The 24,259-nt window shown below is 36.6% G+C and overlaps 1 protein-coding gene across 5 annotated transcripts in view; it reads left to right on the forward strand.

The window, feature by feature from the left end:
* The window catches only part of PTPRZ1 (protein tyrosine phosphatase receptor type Z1), a 206,779-nt gene that overhangs the window by 151,670 nt on the left and 30,850 nt on the right, over nt 1–24,259 (forward strand). For 3 of the 5 annotated variants that reach the window (XM_080664026.1, XM_080664028.1, XM_080664029.1), the window contains 6 exons: nt 4,834–4,978; nt 13,277–13,368; nt 15,924–16,009; nt 20,165–20,185; nt 20,345–20,441; nt 24,154–24,236. In XM_080664026.1, the coding sequence (XP_080520152.1) occupies nt 4,834–4,978; nt 13,277–13,368; nt 15,924–16,009; nt 20,165–20,185; nt 20,345–20,441; nt 24,154–24,236 (524 nt within the window). The remainder of the gene's footprint in view (nt 1–4,833; nt 4,979–13,276; nt 13,369–15,923; nt 16,010–20,164; nt 20,186–20,344; nt 20,442–24,153; nt 24,237–24,259) is intronic. The other 2 variants (XM_080664027.1, XM_080664030.1) reach the window with 1 other exon arrangement.

Here is a 24,259-nt window from a genome sequence, read left to right on the forward strand (position 1 = left end):
TCGAAAATGAATTATAAATTCTGAGAGTAATATGATATAAGCACCTTTTTCTGACCCGCCCCATGAAAAGGAATTACATAATTTGCACCACATTAGCTTGGGGAACTTTATAAAAAAGTTCTATTGCTAACTTTTGAGAGTGAATAGTGTGCTTTTTTATAAAACAAGGTTTTAATTTTTTAAGATTGTCTTTGTTTGATTATCTTTATGTTGCCTAAAGAGGGCAGTGTAAACTAACAAAGCACAGTCTACTATGTACTTGTTATACACCTTTCTAAGAAGTTAAATAATGGGCATTAATATGCAATGTATGTATAGGTATTGTATGACAAGATGTAAAATGTTAGAACACTTTCTGTGGAGATGCATTTCATTTATTAATGTATTTTATGCAAATTAGTTTATTTGCCAGGTGTTTTTAGAGCAGATTATTTACAGCATGTTTGCTTCAAATGCCAATGAGAAAAAAAAGGAAATTCAATACCATTAACCACACGGGATACTAGATAATTTTATTGAATTGATCATAAGAATTTTACAATTTGCTTTTATTAAATTTTAAAGCACTTTTTAAATTAACAATGAAAATAATTAAATCTAACAGTAAATTAAAAGACAGGCTAGAGTAATCTTTCACTATTATTGCATAAAAGTGAATATTTATAATCCAGAACATAGACACCAATCTCATTGCGAGATTTTTTCTCTTTCATTATTTCTATCCCTTCAATTGTATGCTGTTCTTTCAGTACAGCAGCAATTAAACATTTGTACATCCAGAACATAGACACCAATCTCATTGCGAGATTTTTTCTCTTTCATTATTTGTATCCCTTCAATTGTATGCTGTTCTTTCAGTACAGCAGCAATTAAAAATTTGTACATTTTGGTAGAGAAGTTGTCTAAGTATTCTGACTTGATATTATTTAACATTGCATTCCAATTTAAAAACTTAAACTCTATGTGGGAATAAATAATGAACTCATAGGTCACCATATTCACTAGTATTGCCATATACAGTATATATATACATATATATATAGTTATATGGCTCCAATTATAGTACATTTTTTAAATGTTTATCAGATGCATTTTAGAGGAAAATATCAGGAATCAATCTATTTTTCTGTCTTACTGAGTATTGACATCATTGAGATATTCTTGCTAGATTATGCTTTTATAGAAAGACAATATATATAGGGAAATACCAAACCTAGAATTATTGACTAAAACTTAGCAATTTCTCTTCAATAAATCTTACTAGATTTATGAAATTATTAAGAGTATGTTTTCCCACTGATGAGGAGAAAACAACATGAATATAGCATTCCACATCATAAAATAACAATTAATGAAGTAAATAAAGTAAAACAAGATTAGGGAAATTATGGCTTGTTTTTAAACTTATATCTGTAAAAAAATAATACATAGTATGTCTTATCAAATAATTGAATAGGCCTCTTTGTCAAATGCTTATAAACTAATTCTGAAACTTATAATTTGATTATGTATCTTTAAAGGTAGAATAACTTACAAGACATGTTCCTCAAAATAATATAGGTAAGACAAATATTAATATATGCAGTTTATGACTGCATAAACCTAGACCCAGAGATACTAGATTATCTGATCCAGGTCAGTTAGGGAGTTAATACAAAATTGAGACTGAAAACCTGAGTTATTGGTGTCTTTGTCTTAAGACTAGGCTTTCGAGATTGTAACTAATATGTATATAATGCTTAGTTTGTAATGCCAGAATTATGTTTTATTCTGAAAAGGTACTTTAAAATAATAATCTTAGTTTTTTTATTTTCTAATTGTCTATTAGTAGATTCTTGCCTTATCATTTTGGTAAGTTATATATACTACTTAGCTTATATCAAAATTAATATTTTAGTTTCAACTAATGAATATAAAAATCAATACAACTAGTTGTCATTATAATATGCAATGCAATCAGTTGATTGTGTGCATTGTCCTGTAGTATCCCGCTTTGAACAAAAAAACTAGGTTTCATAATATATAATTAATTATTATGGATTTATTATTCTAACTCTTCAATTAAAGGTTTTATTTAAAATCAGACCTCTCAGAAAACTTAAGAGAAAGTCTGTATACAAGACTATATTGTGCACATGTGTATGGATAGTGTGTGTACATAGTATGTATGGTATATATGGTAATTTGTTATGCATTTTATGTGTTATGTATCTTATATAGCACATATATGATCATACATACCTCATATATGTTGCACATGCATATATATAAATGAGATATGTATGTATCTATATATGTTTATATGCATATTGTTATGAATATTTGTAGTCATTGAAGACCTATGTAATTATATAAGCTCACTTTGTATGTAAATTAATGTATATCATTGGTTCTCAAATTTTAATGTGAACTAGAATCACCTGGAGGACTTGTTAAACACAGATTTCAGGGCCTTACCCACAGTGTCTTTTTTTATTATTAATTTTCAGAGAGAGAGAGAGAGAGAGAGAGAGAGAGGGAGCAAACCATTGACTTGTTCCACTTATTTACACATTCCTTGGTTGATTCTTGTTTTTTGTTTTTTTGGGTTTTGGTTTTTTTTGCTGGTTATTTGTTTGTTTTTTTTTTAATTCTTTATTGTTGAAAGTATTATATATGTCTCCTTTTTCCCCCATTGACCTCTCCCAGCCTGCTTCCGCCCCCCCCCCCCCCCCCAGCACGGGCCCTCACCCCCCCTATTGTCTGTGTCCATTGGTTATGCTTATATGCATGCATACAAGTCCTTTGGTTGATCTCTTACCACCCCCCTCCCACCTTCCCCTGCCTTCCCTCTGAGGTTTGACAGTCTGTTCGCTGCTTCTATGTCTCTGGATCTATTCTTGTTCATCAGTTTATGTTGTTCATTATATTCCACAAATGAGTGAGATCAGGTGATACTTATTTCTCCGACTGGCTTATTTCACTTAGCATATGCTCTCCAGGTTGACTCTTTTATGCCCTGATTGGAGACTGAACCTGCAACCTTGGTATATCAGGATGACACTCTAACCAACTGAGCTACCCTGCCAGGGCACCATGGAGTTTCAGTAAATGTGGGGTAGGCCCCAAACTTGCATTTTTAACAAATTTCAGGGGATCCAATGCCACTAAGGACTGCACTTCAAGAATAACAGACACAGATAATATTAACCACCCTTTGTAATTACTAGGTACCAGGAACTTTGCTAAATGGTGATTTCATTTATTACACACAGACTTTCCATTTAGATCATGATCGTTATGATAGAAAAAAAGTGTGAAGACAATAAAATAAGGTGCTTTTATAAATTTCATAGAGATATTTTAAAGGATTCATCATCAGATTAATTCATTTTCTAAATGAGCCTTGCCATAATACGTAACTGCCAGAGCACATGGTTAACAAAGTAGAAAGTAAACGTGGGCTTTTCTCACAGAATATTAACTACAGCGCAGGTGTCAGTTGACTTACAATATTTCCACTTTTCCATTATGTGATTTTTAGGCACATCCTTGAATTCCACTATATTTTTTTAGAAAATGCATCCATACATTGTAAGAACAAACATTTTTGGAAATTTGGGTATCATTTCTATGCCTTGGATCTGTATAAGTAGATAAAATTTTTGGCCCTTTTTGCATCATCCAGTTACAGAAGGAAGCTATCATTTTACATCTTAAGTTCTCTGCATTAGATATATTTTGCTTATGAATGTATATCACTCTCAAAATATTTCAATTTCCATTGAATCCCTTTATCTCATGTCACTAATTGTAAGGTATTCAGTACAACAGCACCAAATGTGCCATTTGTGTAGGAAGCAATGGAGACTCCTGGAGAACATAAATATAGTTCTTTCTAAACTTCTCCAGGTAGACACGTAGTGGTGTCAGCATGTCATTATGGTAGAACAGTTCTACTATTCAAGCACCTTTGTCTCCCATTGCACACACCTCAGAGTAGAAGGGACGATGGTGCCTGGCCACTGACACCCTGGGTTCTGAACCGCCTTTACCAACTTGGAAGGACAGCGCCAGTGGCAGTGATTTTGAAAATGCTAGAACAATGACACACCTGATTGCTCACAAAAATACTCACTTGTCACCTTTTAAAATGAACCCAAGGAGAGAATTTAACCTTTTTCATAATTTACATTTGCATATTTGAAAAGAATTTTTTAGATCTATGAAGCCCTTCCATTCATGTGCAGTAGTATTTTTAATTTTGATATTTTTATTTTTGAAACATTTGATAAGAAGAATATTCAAAATAACATTTTAAAGCATCCTGCATTTAAATTTTAAATAGTTGTTATCTTCATTAAGATGTATCTTAATGTAAGAAGCATTGTCCTAAGATTCTCTATGAATGAAATGATTAACTGCTCCTAATTATTTACCTAATTGCAGGATTAAAAATGATTCTTATATGGTGATTCAGTAAGTAGCATTGTTTTCCTGATTGTTTTATTTAAAAGCTGGATAGCCTTCTTATTTTAATACTTCCATTTCCCTTTTAACAATCTTCTCAAGGCAGTATTATGCTCATTCTTGCTATGGCTCCCCTACCTGGGTGCCAATCTCTGTTAGGGTAATTATAGTTCTTCAGGTCTGATCGCCTGCCTTCTTTTTAGATTTTGGTTTACTTAAATTGGCTTATAATAATAAACATTCTTTGTATCATAGAGTCAAAATTTTAAAGGTAAGCAATTATTTGCAATTGTTTATGATTGAAAATTGCAATTATTTGGTTGAAAATGTTGTAACTTTCCTTGAAATTTAAATATCAACTCTCTTCATTTTCTCCGACTACAGAGGCCAGTAATAGTAGCCATGAGTCTCGTATTGGTCTAGCTGAGGGGTTGGAATCCGAAAAGAAGGCAGTTATACCCCTTGTGATCGTGTCAGCCCTGACTTTTATCTGTCTAGTGGTTCTTGTGGGTATTCTCATCTATTGGAGGTAAGTTGAGTGTTTGTTTTGGAAATGTATCTCTTAAAGCTCAGATTTTTGCCTGTTTTTACCTGAAAGTTTATCAAAGCACATTCAAATTCCTTTTACTTGAGAGCTAAAATTAACTTATCCAGGTACTGTGAATGAGATTAATTTTTGAATCCAGAGTCATAATAATAAAAGATTTGATGATTATTCATACTTCAATCAAACAATGAAAGGTAAAATGGAGGACCTTTGGCTTAAGTTACTATAATAGAGTACTTTTACAATTGTACTTTCATATTTATCTAACATTCAAACCTTATCATAACATTTAACATGATTATAAGCTTCTCCGCTTCAATGCTCCCACTGTTATAATTTTAAAAATTATTTAGGAATACATAATTTTTGATATAGTAAAAAATATTTTTTAATTATTAGATTATGTACAAGATGCATATCAACTGCATACTAAAAAAATAGTACCCATATATAAAAGTAAAATTCAAGCAATTAAAATACGAATTTAATTAGAAAATAAATTTTTTTAAAAATAAAATAAAGACCCATGGGATTTGAAAATATATTATAATTTGCCTTGAGGATGAAATTTAGCTTCATTCCCACCAATAACATACTAAAATCTTTAAAAGACAGGGAAAATTGTATCCATCATAAGCTTCCCATCCTATAGCAAGATGAACACAAAGCAAATTAATGAGTTTAACATGGACACAATGTAAGTCAGTATAGCTGTTATGATTGTGTCTGTTAGTAAACAAGAACTTTATACTGATAAAGGGAATCATATCTGTAAACTAAGAAAGGGCATAGCTTAGTACTTTCTACTTCTGTTTTCAAAGAGCATTTTGTTCAGAAGATCTATAATTAACTCCTTTTAGCTATAAATCCATTAACTACATTTTGCTCTAAACCCATATTACCATTCTTTATGTGTTATCCCAAAATATATTCTCATTTTATTAAAAAATATTTACTATTTCAAAAATATTGACTATTTTCCATGTACCTAAGGTAACAACTATGGGAGAATTTTTTAAATGAATGAATGACAGTCACTTCTGTCAAGAAATTTATGCTCATTGAGGAGAAATAATTCTCCATGAAAATACTAGTATATAAAATATTATAAAAGTGCATGCATGTAAAGCTAAAAGTGGTCTAAAAGAACTAAAGAGCTAAAGCTAAAAGAGAACAAAGGATCTTGACAGGCCAGAAATGGCAGGCAAACGTAAAATGTAGTGTTGGAACTGGACGGAATTCAGAAGGTGGAGATAGGCCTGGCCGGCGTGGCTCAGTGGTAGAGTGTTGACCTATGAACCAGGAGGTCACGGTCTGATTCCTGGTCAGGGCATATGTGGGGCATACAGAGGCAGCCTATCAGTGATTCTTTCTCATCATTGCTGTTTCTATCTCTCCCTTCCTCTCTGAAATCAATAAAAATATGTTAATAAAAATATTTTAAAAAGCCCTCACAAGGCATTATAGAAGAAGAAGGAGGAGGAGGAGGAGGAGGAAGAAGGGGGAGGGGGAGGAGGAGGAGGAGGAGATAAAGATAAAGGAGAAAGGCATTGCAGGCTGGAGGCAAGACCAGAAGCAGGATGAGCTGAGTATCTGAGACAGCCATCCCTGGAGCATGTGGTTGCATGACATTGGTTGGCTACGGTAGAATGTTTTCAAGGCCAACTGTATTTCATACCTGATTTCCTTTACAGAACAGAGTAGACTGCAGACTGTGGAGAACAGATCATGCTTCTGTTATTGTACATGGGTTAGGTGCCTATTTTGTCCATAACATGATGCACACAAAGCTGCTTTCTTCAGTAAGTTCTGTAGTTGCCAATGACTCTTTTTCCAGAAGATCCCATGCTCTGCAGAGTCCCGAGATCACAGTACATAATTCATACATGTTTGCTCAACAAGAATTCATATTGTTTTTCTCCCATGTTACCAACAGTGATATCATATTTATTTAAGTGACTTATTTATATCTAATCTGATTTCTTCTGCCAAACCAGTTTTTGAACTTATTGGGAATTGGAGTTAAACAAATTTAAAATAAGACGGAAAGCAGGACCTAATTCTACTTCATAGAAAATAGTGCTAGAACAAAGTTCCAATAAAGATGTCAGATAGTTTATAGTTATAAGATTGAAATAATTATTATGAGTCTTCTAATATCTTACTTAATATTTTAAGTTTATTTTCTACAAATTTGAAAATTACTCTTATTTCAATACGATTTGATATTTCATGGAAAATTAAATTTTGGAGTGTTTTTTATCTTCTATTAATAATGGGTCATTCCACCTGTATCATGCATGGAAAAAATATAAAATTACAAGTTGGACAAGATTAATTTTACTTTCACCAATAAGTTGTTTCTCTTTTCCTCACAAATAACACGTGATGTACCTTGAATAGAGAGTGCATTAGCACTCTGGTGTTTTATGTGTGTGTTTTTTTTTTGTTTTTTTTTTTTTTTTTTTTTAGTATATTTATTGATTTCAGAGAGGAAGGGAGAGGGAGATAGAAACATCAATGATGATAGAGAATCATTGATTGGCTGCCTCCTGCACGCCCCCTATCAGGGATCGAGCCCACAACCTGGGCATGTGCCCTTGACCAGAATGGAACCCGGGACCCTTCAGTCCGCAGGCTGACACTCTATCCACTGAGCTAAACCAGCTGGGCTTTATGTGTATATTTTATATCTAACTATCAAATGTTTTGATAAGATTTGCTACTTTTACTTACCCATATCAGAACTTGACATATATGTTCTACTCACATCCATGTGAAGTTAAATACCTTTGAAATGTAACCTTTTAGATCAATAATATGGTTGGGGTGTCATTTGCTAAATTACAAAATGCCGTGTTAGTACATTCTTCAAGGTTTGTGTCAATTACCCAAATTCCAGTGTAGATGCATTTGTGAACAATATGATTCCACTAGTCAATTTGGAAACATTTTAGGCCTTCCTGGAGACTGCAGCCTGTGGAAAGGTTAAAAATCATACCAGCCCAGCTGGCATGGCTCAGTGGTTGAGCATCAACCTATGAACCAGGAGGTCATTGTTCAATTCCTGGTCAGGGCACATGCCTGAGTTGCAGGCTGGATCCCCAGTAGGGCGTGCAGGAGGCAGCTAATCAGTAATTCTCCCTCATTATTGGTGTTTCTATCTTTCTCTCTCCCTTCCTCTCTGAAATCAATAAAAATGTATTTTTTAAATCATACCAACAGGAGTTCCAATGGCCCTTATATGTGTTTCCAAGCTTACATATTTAAACATTTTTCTAGCCTAGTTTTTAGAAGAAAAATATAACCTCAGAGTGTTATGATAAATCCTCTCTTGTCTAATTTACCTAACTCAAGGTGGTCTCCTATGTTTTGAGCAAATCTTGAGAGAAAATATATTGTTGCAGGAAGACAGAATAAATTAGAGGTGACAAAATCTGGGTCCCTTTCCCAGTTCATCCTGGCATTTGCTTTATGGCCTTGGGCACCTCACTCACCCACCTAAGAATTAGGCTTCTCTTTTTACCATTTGCAGGGAAGTTTCACTAGATTACCGTAAAGATTTCAGTCAGACCTTTCGGGTTTCTGTCATGAATACAGCATGAAGGATGGATATTGTTTCATATTTGTATAAGGATCTAAAAAATGGAATAATAATTACAAATTTTTAGTTTTTAATTCTAAATACTGTGATGAAAAGGTGTAAATTGAATAATTAGATTAACGTTGATTGATAGGGCCTATGTCTGCAAGTTTAAAACAGTCATCACTTTTTCATCATGGCTGAGTGATAATTAGCAGGAGACATTGTGATCAACACTTAGCACATAGACGTGAAGACAGTCACTGCTTATACAGAACAGATGGACTATAGATAGTGAATCTTGTCATACATTAAATAATATGCCTTGAAATTATCTTCCAGATGTTTTAAGGTATAATTTACATGAGCCAAGTTGTAAGTTTCAAAGATGCAAAATTACTTTGATAAGGAAGATATTCAAAAATTTCTTTTTAAAAAGACAAAGGGTAAATTTTTTAGAGCTTTTTTAGTAGTTAGAATCTACAAAAACAAAAACAACAAAAAAACCACCAAAGTTATAGTCAACAAAACAGCATTCATTAAAAGCAGTATAGAAAAGAACTTGCCATGGACACATTGTTTTGACTGGTGGGAGTGGGAAGAAAAGCATTTTGAATTCTCTCTTCATCTTAAATTTAAGTTTGTAGGCCCTTGAGGGGAGCTACCACCCCAGAATAGAGGCCTTCCAGTACCATGCTGCCTTTTAAGTAGAAAGTCATTTCCTAAGTAAGATTACCTAGTAGCAATATACAAATGCCCTTCATCCAGAATTTATCCTGCACTATTTTAATATTTCCCACTTATAAGCTTTTTGGTATGATTTTCCTACTTATAAGGTTCTTTTGCTAAAAAAAAAAAGTAGAGTTGGTATTTACCCAGATATTACAGTGAACATTAGCAACATGTTAAACCTCAGTACCAATGTGTTTTAATTTATCTTTTCTATTTTATGAGATGCTATCTTCCCATTTTCTCAGAGACAAGCGCTTTCTATTTGTCCATCCATTCATCCATCCATGCATTCATCTTTCTCTAGCAATATACTCCACCTCTCCCTCCCAAATGCTTTGAGATTTTTAAGTTATCCCATCTGGGGCTTGGGTAGATTAGAGACTTTAGAATGCAGCTCTAAACTAATTTATGATTGGTGGATTTACTTGCTCCTGGAAATCCATCTAATCATTCAACTTTTAACACCTGTTGTACTCCGGGCACTGTATTAAGAGTTGAGTCTACATAAATCCCATCTTTAAATATATATATGGCACAAAATAAATATATTGCAAAATAATTACTCTAACCACCAATTAAGAAGAGAATTTAAAATAAAATAATGGAGAATAATGTCCAGTGAGGTGGAGGTCAGGATTAATTAAGCATATTTTTTAAATCAAGTAAAGGTGATTGTGAATGGAAGTTTGCCTTAGGTGCAGTGGGAACAGAGAAACTGATTGCTAGAGTCTGCTCAGACAGCGAGGGGTTGTTTTCCCAGGGAATGTGCCACTGAGCATCTTGAAGGAGGACAGCGCTTGCCTGGCATATCAGTAAGAGAGGCATTTGATTAGAAGGAGAACAATGTTTACAGCTGGGAGGAGAAATACTGTGTTAGGACAGAAAAGGGCATGTTCAATGATCTGTACTTCGTTAGTATTATTAGAGTAGAAATGTCAAAAAAGGTGAGGACCTTAGGTAGATAGGGTATACATATTATAAGATACTGGGTACCATAATCTAAAAGTCTGTAACATAGAGAACTAGAGCCAGTGTGTTAAAGGAATTAGGGAGACTGAGTTTTGGTTTGATACAAGAACGATTTCAACAGTAAGAGGCACAACAGTGGGACAGGAAGGCCTCCCCTTTGGTACCATTTGGAGGCACTTAGAAGGGAATGAACTTTGAAGTAGTATGAGAAAAAAATATCTAGCAACTAAAGATAACACAAAGAAGTGAGCTCCTTGTTACTGAAGGCATTCAGACTGGGCCTTCTTTATGTGTCAAAGATGCTGTAGAAGAGATTCTTGTATCAGCTGCTATATTGCACTGTCTCTTCACGCATCTTATAGCTTTAAGATTCATTGAAAAATGAATACAAACCCTTTTACCTGCTTGTGTAACCTTATTTTAGAGGAATGAAAGAGATTGTATTCTGTGATCTTAAAAGCAAGTGTCTAACCCAGTTTCAGAATATGCTACATCTGTGGTTGCAAAGATAAGCCAAACTTTCCCTGTGGTTTCTGCTCCAGTCTGCTTTCAATTCTATTCAAATGTGGTCTTTCAATAGGATGGTTTCTTTATTGATTGACTGATTGGTTGATTTGAGAGAGAGAAACATCAATTTGTTGTTTCACTTTTTTATGCATTCATTGGTTGCTCCTTGTATGTGCCCTGACCAGGGATTGAACCAAAAACCTTGGTGTATCAGGGAAATCTTCTAACCAAATGAGCTATCCGGCTAGGGCTAGGGGATGGTTTCTTTATCATAAGAACTACTAGAGGCCCGGTGCACAGATTCGTGCACCACTGGGGTTCCTCAGCCTGTCCTGCGGGGATCAGGCCAAAACTGGCTCTCTGACATCCCCCGAGGGGTCCTGGATTGCGAGAGGGTGCAGGCCAGGCCAAGGGACCCCACCAGTGCATGATCGGGGCTGGGGAGGGACCATGGGAGGGCTCCAGGGCGTGTCCAGCCCATCTTGCCCAGTCCCAATCAGCCAGACCCCAGCAGCAAACTAACTTACTGGTCAGAGCGTCTGCCCCCTGGTGGTCAGTGCATGTCATAGCGACTGGTCGAACAGTCAAACGAACGGTCAGACACTTAGCATATTAGGCTTTTATTATATAGGATGGCCCCTCATCCCTCCACTCCTCATTGATCTGCCATATCTACTCCACTTTCTAGATGTGAACAGGATCGCTTTGTCATTTGATTCTACATCCATTCATCTTCCTTTTGCACCACCTGTTCATTTTTGAAGGCATTCTTGTGTTCTCTCCATTATCTATGTTCTCACAGGTTTCATTATCAAAGACTTACAGCATTGAAGCAGAGGGCTAGGTTTTGCTATGCACATCATTGCTTTTAATTTTTTTTGTGTGTGACATGAAGGTTACAAATAAACTATATAATGTTATGTGACTCATACTGATAGCAGTGAATTCATTGAACAAATATCTGAGGGCACCTACACATGCCAGACCTGTTCTTAGCACTGAGGACTAACACTGCACTGATTAAGACAAAGTAGTTTGCCTTTGTGGGACTTACATTCTGATGAGGGAGGACTAGCTAAAAACATATAAGGCAAATGAACAGATACATAAATAAGGCATCACGCAGTGCTAAGTGCCACAAAGCAAACAAAGGGCAAAGAATAGTAAGTTGGTGGGCTAGGCAGGTATTTTTAGCTAGCATGGTCAGAGAAGGACTCTCAGAGGAAGTGGCTTTTGGGCCGATGCAAAACTGATGGGGAAGAGGAAGGTGGCCAGAGGGAACAGCAAGAGCCAAGGGCTTAAGATGGTACTAACAGGGCCTCCTCCGGGGATAAAGAGAGGAGCCACAAGGACTAGAGCCCATTGAGTAGGGGAAGGAGTTATAGGAGATGAGAAAGTTGAAGCAGGCAGGGGACCAAATTATGAAGGGTCTTTAGTCTTTCCTGAAATAATTGAATACCATTCTATTGGGAAACCATTGAAGAATTTATGCAGAGAACTGATTACTGAAAAAATGTACGTGTGTCGTGGAAGAACAAATGTTATGTGAGAGTTCATTAGGATAAATATCTTGTAGCTTGAAGCTTTTAAATGGAAAATGAGATTGGCATTTACTCAAATAGATATTTCTATTTAAACTTAACCACTCATGAGTAATACTTCAAATAAATTAAATGACCCACATCAAAGAGTGTCATTAACACTTTTAATTATCTAAATTTTTAAATGAAGCATGTTTTGCATTCGTTTATAGCAGCAGTTGGTTCTTTGCTCTTCTCAATAGTTTGTAGTGTGCTCTTACCAGATGTTACTCTTATTATTTGAATGGAAATAGATTCGGGTGACATTGTAGGTTATAGTTACCATTGATTCCAAATATGTTTATTCTCAAAACCCTCATCAACAAGGCTAGCATCTGTTGGGAAGAAAATCACCCCTATTTTTGGTTATATGCTCATTATTTCCTCACTTTGTTCTGTCATCAGTGCATTATCATACAGCATAAAGCTGACTTCTTTTTTCATCAAAATGTTACCACTGTGGAATTTTATTTCTACGTGATCATAGCTTGCTGCCTTTTGCTAGCAGCTGACTGGGCTCAGAAGGGCCTGGTCACTGAAATATTGAGTGAAAATAGCTTTGGACAAGCTCTTTTCCACTGAGGTCCTGTCAAAGGTAGAAACAGTGGAAGAGTAACTAGGGTGTTAAGACATTCTACCTCAGCCAAGCTATAATTTCAACTACAACTTCAAATACCATCACTGCTTACAGCAAGTCTGATATCCACTTGCTCTTCTGCATCTGGTACATAAAACTGTGATAAATTTGGAGGCCATAAATTGCTCCAATAGTTTGTGTTTTATAAAATAGATACAGATTTCCCCTTATGTTTTGTTTCTGATGATTTCTGTCATGACTTTCAAGCAGCGCAGAAATTGTCTCATTCTCTTAGGCAGCTGGTAGTTTAAATTGCTTTCTTTCCTTTCCAGAAAGTGCTTCCAGACTGCACACTTTTACTTGGAGGACAGTACTTCCCCCAGAGTAATATCCACACCTCCAACACCTATCTTTCCAGTTTCAGGTAATAGCTTAACGTATGACCATAAGGAGCTGGTTGATGTTGAATGAAAAGCAAAATGCTGGAAGGGTTGTCCTTATTGTACTTTGCAAATGCCTATAATATACTTTAGTAAACATTTATGTTGCCCAAAATATGTATTACATCATGTATCAGGCACCCAGTTTAACTTGTTCTCAGAAATTTTGCACATTCTTAACCATACACATGATGTGGGAAAATAGTTTATAATTGTTCAGATGTACTATGTTAAAGAACATAAGCATTTATAGCAATAACATATTAGTTAAGAATAATGCTGAGTTTTTGGTTTTTTCAGCTTCTTTTAATGGAAACCTAAATAACAAAAATGGACTAAACCAGTGCAGTAGGGTGGATAGGACAAAATAACAAAAATGAGGAGAATCTTTAGTTCTTTCTGATCATCTGCATTTGTGTGGGAAAAGGTTTCTTAACTATGTTAGAAAAAAAATCAACTATTTTTGTCAGAACTTGCCTGATTAACACTGCAAGAATCAGCCAATGTCATGTAAGACACCTATTGACCCTAGAGTTCACACTATGACTACATTCCAAGACACTTATTTTATTACCATTGTACAACCTCTCAGCATGAAAGAGGTAACAAAAAAGGAATTGTCTAGATATGTCTGACCTTTGGAAGAAGCACAGATAGGAGGTGAGATAAGGACATGGAAAGTCATCAAATCAGGGAAAACAAGAGGAAAAATTCAAAAGGCCATTTTACAGAAGCCTCTTTTAAAATTTTCTGGTACTACATATATTATAGCTAAAAACACATGTTTTACCTGATATTATCTTCTGAAATCTCATGATTTAAAAAATGGAAAAAAGAGAAGCATTTTCTTTGTAACTTTTAACAGGCATAGGAATCAGACATCTTTGACTGTTTTTCCTCTTTCATAAACTCTTTGTCTTTAATCTGCTACTGTTTTATTTCTATTTAACTCTTTGTATTAAATTACTGTGTATTTATGTTAGTATAGCACAATTTCTCATGGACATATAAGGGATTTTGAGACTTCCAGTTCTGTTATCTATTGCATTTTGTTCACTTTCAAACATACCTCTACTATATATCCTGTTAGCCTGGGTATGCAAATTAACCATAATATTATCCAAAGGCCAGCATAGGTTATTATTAACAATATAAAGAGTAAATCCAAAATCAGGACCTTGTTTAGGAAATCCAAAATCCCTGTTCTGCTTCTCAGAATAGTGATCAAGGGATCTCCTCTTTTTTTCCCTGCTCAGCTCTCAAAAATGCACTCCTGATCACCCAAATGTGTGCATTTTCATATGAAATCAGAAAATAAAAAGATATTTGGGTCTCACTTGCAGACCAATTCATAAAGGAAATTAGCAAAATAACATAATTGTAAATAAAAAGTAGTCAGTTTGCTTGTGCAAAGAGGTTACCTGTACAGGATAGCATCAGTGGATTTGAAGGACCTTTAGTAAAGAACCAACAATTTTGATGCGACAAATTATTTCTGTTTCCTTATCTGCTTATAAAAACTACTTGCAGGCAAGATCCTCCAGTAGGTGTGAAGGTGGAATTACACCTTTGTCTAGAGTTTCTTAAACTTAACTGGCTAATTCATTGTTAGTATTCAGGTATACTCATCTAAGAGAGAGAACAGATGGATTCTAATTTTTTTTAATCAATCAATTTCTGGTAATTGAGGCTTAAAAATATTAAATGGCCTGGATGCTTGAACAGCTGTTGATGTAAATAACTGTTTCTAGTGAAATGTGTTTGATGTTTCCTTGTCAGAGAAATCACTTGTGAAATTGCATGCTGTGAACTAGTAATATGTTTAATCTAAGAAAGTCTTTCCAGGAATAAAAATAGAGCCAGTTGAAATAATTTGGCCTCTTCACAATAACTCACAGATATGATGACTTTGTTTTCATAGTATATTTTCAAGTTAAAATTCTTGAAATACTAAAGATTAAAAGTCCCAAAGATTTTTGACATCATTTTCAATGAATAGTCTGCATATAAGTCTTCTCTATTACATAGAAAATAAAGGAAAAATGTTTTCAACTGTAAAACGTCTTACTATTTAACTGTAAGACATTGAGCCATACAATCTTTTAAAAACTGAAATTGCACTATATATCATGTCCATGGTAAAATTGAAAGTATATTGTTTCTGCATTTTTCCCTAAAATTTACATGCAACTCCTGCTCATGTTAAAGAAAGTTGGCCATAAAGAGTTGCAGCTCACTGATAAGAAGTGAGGCTTTGGTGGTATTTATAATTTAACATTGAAAATGAACTCTTCTCTCTTTGGAATATAAAAGGAAAAAGATTCTTGATCTAATCAGAATTCTAAAATGCAGATTATGATTAATAGTAAATATAGAGAAAATTGGTAATTGTTGCTAAATGTTTCATTGGGGTTATAAAAATAATTGAATTTTGAAGTTGTTTTAGAAGCCACCTAATAAATCTTTATAATGGGAGGCACATTCATGTAAGTTGAATCATCCTTTCCAACCTCATTTTTTTTTTTTTTTATTCACTTAGATGATGTTGGAGCAATTCCAATAAAGCACTTTCCAAAGCATGTTGCAGACTTACATGCAAGTAGTGGGTTTACTGAAGAATTCGAGGTATGATTTTACTACGTCTATGTTAAGTAATAGGGAAAATAGCAAATTTAAAAGATTCAGCAGTAGACTATTTTTTGACCTAATGACATTGAAACCATTTTCACTTCTAGTGAGAATATTAGTTCCATATATGTGTTTAGGAGATGTGTTATAGTTATCATATAATTTAGAAAATTGGTTTTCCATTTTAAAAAGCCATGTCCTGCTAGTGGAAAAATTAAAAAAAAAAAAACATGGTAAATACTGGCACATAAAGTACAGAACTCTAGCATTCTTTTTAAAAATAATAGGCATTAGTAACACTGATTCCTTTTAATTTTCTAAATTATATAAATTACCCTAAATGACTAAATTTCATGCTTCTTAGCCAAAGTATATACAAACAGTTAATTATAAATATCACAGCAGTGTAAATGCAGAAGCATATATTATCCTATCTAATAAAAGAGTAATATGCAAATTAACCATCATTCCACTACTCCCACAAGCCACACCCACAAGCCATGCCCACCAGCCAATCAGGAGCAAATATGCAAATAAACCCAACCAAGACGGCTACAGCCACAGAGAGCAGGAGGGAGGCTTGGGTTTCCCCAGCAATGGAGGAAGCCAAGCTTTCCACCTGCCCTTGCTGGCCTAGGCCTCCATTCAAGACTACAAAGTTTCAATGACAGAAGATACATAAACCCAAACAGAAATGGCGGCAGCCATGGAGCTGGAAAGAGCAGGAGACTAGGGTTGCCCCCAGTGATGGAGGAAGCCAAGCTTTCCGCACACCCTGGCCAGCCCAGGCCTCCACTTAAGGCTACAAAGTTTCAATTATAGAAGATACATAAATCCCAACAGAAATGGCTGCCGCCATGGAGCAAGCAGAAGGCTTGGCTCCGCTCCAGGCTACAAAGATTCAATTGTAGAAGATAAATAAATCCCAGATCCCAGGGCCTCCTCTTGGGTCACCAGGGGGCGTGGCCGGCCTGAAAACCACCACAGGCCCCTTGCCCAGGCCACCCCACGCCCCAAGGGAACCCCCACCCTGATCCGGGACACCCTTCAGGGCAAACCAGTTGGCCTCCACCCTTGCATCAGGCCTCTATCCTATCTAATAAAAGAGTAATATGCAAATTGACCATCACTCCAACACACAAGATGGCTGCCCCCATGTGGTCAAAGATCCTGCCCCCAGGTGGACACAAGATGGCCACCACAAGATGGCCAGCAAGGGAGGGCAGTTGTGGGCGATCAGGCCAGCAGGGGAGGGCAGTTAGGGGTGACCCGGCCAGCAGAGGAGGGAAGTTGGGGGCAACCAGGCCTGCAGGGTAAGGCAGTTGGGAGGGACCCAGGCCTGCAGGGGAGAGCAGTTGGGGGGAACCCAGGCCTGCAGGGGAGGGCAGTTAGGGGTGACCAGGCCTGCAGGGGAGGGCAGTTAGGGAAAAACAGGCTGGCAGGGGAGCAGTTAGGCATCAATCAGGCTGGCAGGGGAGTGGTTAGGGGGTGATCAGGCTGGCAGGCAGAAGTGGTTAGGGGCAATCAGGAAGGCAGGCAGGCGAGCAATTGGGAGCCAGCCGTCCTGGATTGTGAGAGGGATCAGTGGGATCAGGCCTAAATGGGCAGTCGGACATCCCTCGAGAGGTCCCAGATTGGAGAGGGTGCAGGCTGGGCTGAGGGACACCACCACCACCACCACCACCCCATGCACGAATTTCGTGCACCGGGCCTCTAGTACAGGTATAATAAATATTATACAAAGTAACATCCCAATTTCTCAAAAAAATATACACTTCTGAAAAGCATTTAAAATTTACAATCAATGAAAATTTTTCTAGTAACATCTCTTAAAATACTCTTAGGTAGAAGAGGCAGATAAATTTGCTGTGAATTTATCATGGCCCATTGAGCTATCAGTTTACAGATTTTTCAAAATAGGGTCATTTATTGTACTAAGTGACTCTACATTCAGCCTTCACCCAATGCTAGAAGTTATTTGCTTTTATTTACATTACTGATGAAATCAGTTTCCATAGAAGTGAATTAATAACTAAAGTAGCAGGGCTGGGATTCAAAACTAGGGATCTTCAGCCCCTCCCCTTCTCCCCTAGGAAGCATCACATGGCTTTTCTGTCTCCCTCCTGAATATCCCAGTGCTCTAAGGACTTCCGCCCTCTTTTTTTTTTTTTTTTTTTAATATATGTTTTTATTGATTTGAGAGAGGAAAGGATAGGGAGAGAGAGAAACAGAAACATCAATGATGAGAGAGAATCATTGATTGGCTGCTTCTTGCACACCCCACACTGGGAATCCAGCCCAAACCCGGGCATGTGCCCTGACCGGGAATCGAACTGTGGCCTCTTAGTTCATAGGTCGGTGCTCAACCACTGAGCCATGCCTGCCAGGCTAAGGACCTCCCTCTTTAAAGCACTTTCAGCTCTGCTCCTGATCAGAGGGTGTGCCACTCTCTCCATTGCACCCAGAAACTGCTTCCCAGGAGTCACGCAAACCAAGGTGCATTTAGGGAAGGAAGATGCCACAGATTAGGAAGTTTTAAGAAATCAAAAGAAATAGAAATGAAAAGTGATGTCGTTTCACTAAACTTAAAATAGGCAATTCACCAAATCTTAAAAGAAACCTAAGCCATGGCTACTTTGAATAAGAAATCAGTGTGAGCCGAAACCGGTTTGGCTCAGTGGATAGAGCGTCGGCCTGCGGACTGAATGGTCCCGGGTTCGATTCCGGTTAAGGGCATGTGCCTTGGTTGTGGGCACGTCCCCAGTGGGGTGTGTGCAGGAGGCAGCTGATCATCAATGTTTCTAGCTCTCTATCCCTCTCCCTTCCTCTCTGTAAAATATCAATAAAATATATTAAAAAAAAAAAAAAGAAATCAGTGTGAGATAATGACTAAGTAAAGCGGAATAATATAAAAAATTACATATTTAAAACGTCAAATTAGTTGTTCTTATTTAACAGATGTTACTGAGTGGTCCAATGTTAACTCATAGAAACTACTAGGCTCACCTCAAACAAAATCATAATTGAAAGAGGGAGAATGTGCCAAGAATAGGTCTGATTTTCCAAATGTGAAAAACCATCAGGAAAAAATACACAATTTATAATAAAGTTGCTGATAGCATATGGGCAAAAACAGATTTATCTCTTTCACAACTATACAATCATTTTGAATATTACTCTGCTATTTGTAATAATGAAATTAATAACCTCAGAATGTGTCTTTTAATTCCATTGCTTTTAACTCACAGTTTGATTCAAGAAAGAAAACTTTTCATTAACTTAATAATTAGCTTAGTAACTAATAATGCTATACCTTTTAAATATTAAATTGTTTTAAATCTAGAATCAGAATGACTTGCTGCAAAAGAGACATTAAAAGCTTACTTGGAGAGAGGCTGGGCCATTTGTGATTAATCAGGTTCATATTTGGGTTATATACTTTCTCAAAAAAGTATAAGGCTTTCATGTTATTATTTTAATATTAAATAATTATTAATTCTAAACTCATATAATTAGAAAATATCTCTGAAAAAGATTTTAGCTCATTTTTAAAGATAATTGCTAGAAGTAATTTTCTGTACCCATTAAAGTTTAAATTAAAAAGAGGTCAGTGTATAGAAAGTAATGCTATCTAAATTTTTGTTTCAAAATGACCTAGAATATATGATAAAAAGTTTTTGGATATTTTTAATATTTTGTAACCCTAAATCTATTTCAAACCACCTAATAGGAAGTGTTTTATTCTTTAAAATTACTCAAAAATATGTATCACTAATTCACAGTTTCAAATAGTGCTACAGTGATCAAATAGCATTATATTTGGATATTAGCAAATCTAACTAATATGAAAAAATGTGTCATCAAATAGATGGCTTTCCTCATCTGAATTTTTTAAAAACCATCATATTATTATACCACTGTCCTTTTTAAAAATGTTTATTTTTCCTTTCACATAATTTTAAAGTTCTAAATTGTTAGAAATTTTGATTTGCATGTAACTGTTTGAAACATTCTGTTTTGTATTTGACAAATGTATTTATTGCATGATCATAGTTTTCCATTGTAAACCTAATATGAACACTTTTTTTTCTCATTTGTCGTGTGCTGTGGAATTTGATTTCTTTACTTTTTTGGCATTCATTCCCTCATTAGACACTGAAAGAGTTTTACCAGGTAAGGCATTATTTCACTGCATTTTCTCTTAGCCAAGAAATAGTTGTAACATGCTAAAATTTTTTTAGATAGACTATTTTGTTTTGTCTTCATTATATTTTAAGGCCCTTTGTCTGAAAGGACACGTGTGAAAATGTTGCACGTACAATTTCTTTACAGGAAGTGCAGAGCTGTACTGTTGACTTAGGTATCACAGCAGACAGCTCCAATCACCCAGACAACAAGCACAAGAACCGATACGTAAATATCGTTGCCTGTAAGTATGTCCTTCACTCAGCTCTGACTTGGTTACCATTGTCATTGCTATGCCTTTAAACAATGTCCTCAAGTCTTCTCAGCACAACTATGGTCGCTGTTGCAGAACCTTTATGTCAGGGAATAAGATATGTGTTAGATAATACATCGAATTTATCACAACAATTTAAATGCATTTTGCCATTAATGACACCTGTTTCTTTTATTTTTTTAAATTTACCTTTATTGTTGAAAGTATTACAGTTGTCCCCTTTTCGTTCCCATTGGGCCCCCTCCCCAGGCCTTCACAGCACTATTGTCTGTGTCCATGGGCTGTGCATATATGCATATAAATTCTTTGGTTAATCTCTTCCCACCCCCCACTTTCCTGTGTCTTTTAAATAAAACAAACTCCTTTTAATCCAGTCCTTTCTTCAGGTCCCATTGACTATAAATCTGTTCTTATGGTTTCTGTCATTATTTATACTAGTACTCGAGGCCTGGTGCATGAATTTGTGCATGGGTGGGGTCCCTCTGGATGGCCTGCAGGAATCGGCCAAAACCTGCAGTCCAAGGCCACCTGCAGCTCCTACCTACCGCTCTCGCTCATCCTGGCCCCACTGTGCCTGCTGCGGGCTTGCGCCCAATCAGTCCTTATCAGGAGAGGCTCGAGCTGCTGCAGCAGTGCTTGTCAGCCATGAGCCCTGCATCTGGCGCCCCCCCAAGGGGAGTGGCCTGCGGGATCGGGCTGAAACCAGCTCTCTGACATCCCCTGAAGGGTCCCAGATTGCAAGAGGGCGGAGGCCAGGCTGAAGGACCCCACCGGTGTTTGATCGGACCAGGGAGGGACCACAGGAGGCTCCAGGGCGTGTCCAGCCCATCTCACTCAGTCCCTATCTACCAGACCCCAGCAGCAAGCTAACCTACCAGTCGGAGCATCTGCCCCCTGGTGGTCAGTGCACATCATAGCGAGCAGTTGAGCAACCTTAGCATATCATTAGCATATTACACTTAGATTGGTTGTTCAGTTGTTCTGCCGTTCGGTCTATTTCCATATTACCTTTTTATTATATAAGAATTCCATGGTCCTATTTGCATTTGAGATCTACTTACTATTATGTTAATTTATTAACCAAGTTATATTTTCTTTGGACTTTATTTTTCCTTCCACTCTTTCCTCCCTGTCTTGCCATTCTTCCTGGGGTCTTATAAAGGGTTAGTTGGATTCTTTCTTTTCCTTTATTTTCTTAGTTATGTTTCTCTTTTTCTTCTCAAGAACTCTTTTCCTTAATGCAAGTTTACCTCTTTTTTCCTATGAAATTACCATCTTTCTTCTGTTGTTTTTTAAATTGAAGTATAATTGACATATACAACATTATATTAGTTTCAGGTGTACAACATAAAGATGCAACATTTGTATATATCACCTCTTGTATATATCTCTTCCCTCTGATTTTCTTCTATATTCCCTCCCTTCCATCTCTTGCAATCCATCTTCATCCCCCTTCCTGAATCTCTACTTACATTCTTTCTTATATATTCCGTGTGCTCCCCTAGATCCCTATGAACATAGTATTACCAGCCTGGTTATTTAAATACTGGGTCCAGTCTAGTTTCTGGAGGCCAATGAAACTGCACTCGCCTCCCTTTTGTTATTACATTTTTTCTACATAGTTTGCATAGATGCTGCCTGTCTTTCCATGGGGCTTACACCAATGTGTATTTTTTTAGTAGAAGGTTCCCCTTCATGTTTGTCTTCCTCAACTGAAGCAACTGTCTGGTTACACACAAAAACTCAGCTGCTTCTTGGAGAAGGTGAAGTTGTTAAACTATTCCCTATACCATCTAAATAGAAAATACCCAACAGGTAACTAAGAAAAAGATGGAGATTAACATTTGTTGAACAACTCCTATGTGCCTGGCACTGTAAAAACATCATTTTGTTTAGCCTGAGCCAGTTTGGATCAGTGGACAGAGTGTCAGCCTGTGGACTGAAGAGTCCCGGGTTCAATTCCATTCAAGGGCACGTAACTTGGTTGCAGACTCCTCCCAGGCCCAGGCCCTGGTCGGGGCGTGTGCAGGAGGCAACCGATCGATGTTTTCTCTGACATCGATATTTCTCTCTGTCTTTCTCTCTCTCTTCCACTCTCTCTAAAAATCAATAGAAAAATATCCTCAGGTGAGGATAAAAAAAGAAAAGCACACCACAAAACATTATTTTGTTTAATTCCTGAAACAATCTGGCAAGATTGGTAATTAACAGTCCTGCTTTAGAGATGCAGAAAAACAACTCAGAAAATTTAGCCAGTAACATCCATCAAAATATATTAGAACAAAAGTACAAAAATTGGTGAACCTGCCTCACACCCCTCATTCCATTGCTATACATTTTTTCTGCTTATATCCCTGCACCTGTGTGAGCAGCTGTCATCACAGAAGCATTAATATCGCTGAATATCTCTAAATCTTGTCACGGTTTGGTCTGTATTCACTTCTTTACCCTTGAAAAGAATAGTCTGCCCTGTGAAACTACCCTGATTTCTTCCTGTAACATTTTTCTTTCTTATTCTGTAGTTCCCCCAAATAGTTTCTCTGTGGAAATGCAGTTAATCCCACATGCTTCATTTCAACATATTTAAATTGCCAAAGTACACAGTGTGGAAGTCACTATAGCTTTCATCCCCCTTTATGTACAGGGCAGGATCCATGTCTGTTGTTGGGCAACCTTTCTCCTGTCTGCCTTTGCAGGAGTTTCTCTTTGAGGTTCTTCCCTTGATAGAGCTGTTTGCTGTAACTGTTGCAGAAGACTGGAAAGAAAAACCAGCAACGGTTTGAGAGCTTGGAGTCACACTTTAATATACACCAGTAGGCTTAGAGAAAAATGAACTCAAATTCTAAGCAGAGCAAACAAGCAGAATTTTTCTTTTTATTAAAGAGCCAGCCCTATGTGTGCTTAGTGGTTATCTCACTGGAAGCGTGTGGCCTTGAAAACAACACAGTTCTATCCAATTAAAAAATACATCTGGCATGGCATGAGAGTATGGGCATATCTAATCTCTGGCCTTACAAGTTCAGACAGCTAAGTTTATCTTCCTTGTTATTCAAGTAGGCTAGAAAGCAAAGTTATTTTTTCAGAATAAGGGGCTGTCTAAAAAATAACAGAGAATTTCAAACCATGGTTTTACAAAATAGGGATTAGCCTTCTCATAACCATTCACAGATGCCTCCTAGGTCCTTTGTGCTTCCTTCTCTACTTTTCTTCCTCCATCAGCCTCACTTTCAGAGCATATATACAGCCATCCTTCCTCAGCTTCCTGAGACCCCATCATTCTTTTCTCCCTTCAGTGGCTCTTCCCAGTTCACAGCCCATTATCCAGCTTTAGACACCTATCTAAGATGTCAAGTTCAGGTTTCAATCTCTACAAAAATGTTTATCACCCCAAACCAACACAGGTTCTTCCTTCATGCCCCCCTACTACTTTGCACCTCTCTCAACACCTCAGCCTTCCTTTCTGGTATATGTCTATTCTCACCTTCTACATTAGAAAACTTGAAGTCAGAAGCTCTTGTTATTTTTATATTTATATTTGTCATCTCTGGAGTCCCCAAAAGCCTGCTATAGTAAATTACATTGCATTGATTCTAATTATACTTGACAAATTATTATGTAAATATAAAGAACCTTTATGCTGAAAAGTAATCCATGCTATAATGAAATTTTTTTTTTATTACAGATGACCATAGTAGGGTTAAGCTGGCACAACTTGCTGAAAAAGATGGCAAACTGACTGATTACATCAATGCCAATTATGTTGATGTAAGCATGCTTTAACTGAAATG

Source organism: Plecotus auritus, assembly GCF_963455305.1.
Source record: "Plecotus auritus genome assembly, chromosome: 4".
In the NCBI taxonomy this organism is placed as follows: domain Eukaryota; kingdom Metazoa; phylum Chordata; class Mammalia; order Chiroptera; family Vespertilionidae; genus Plecotus; species Plecotus auritus.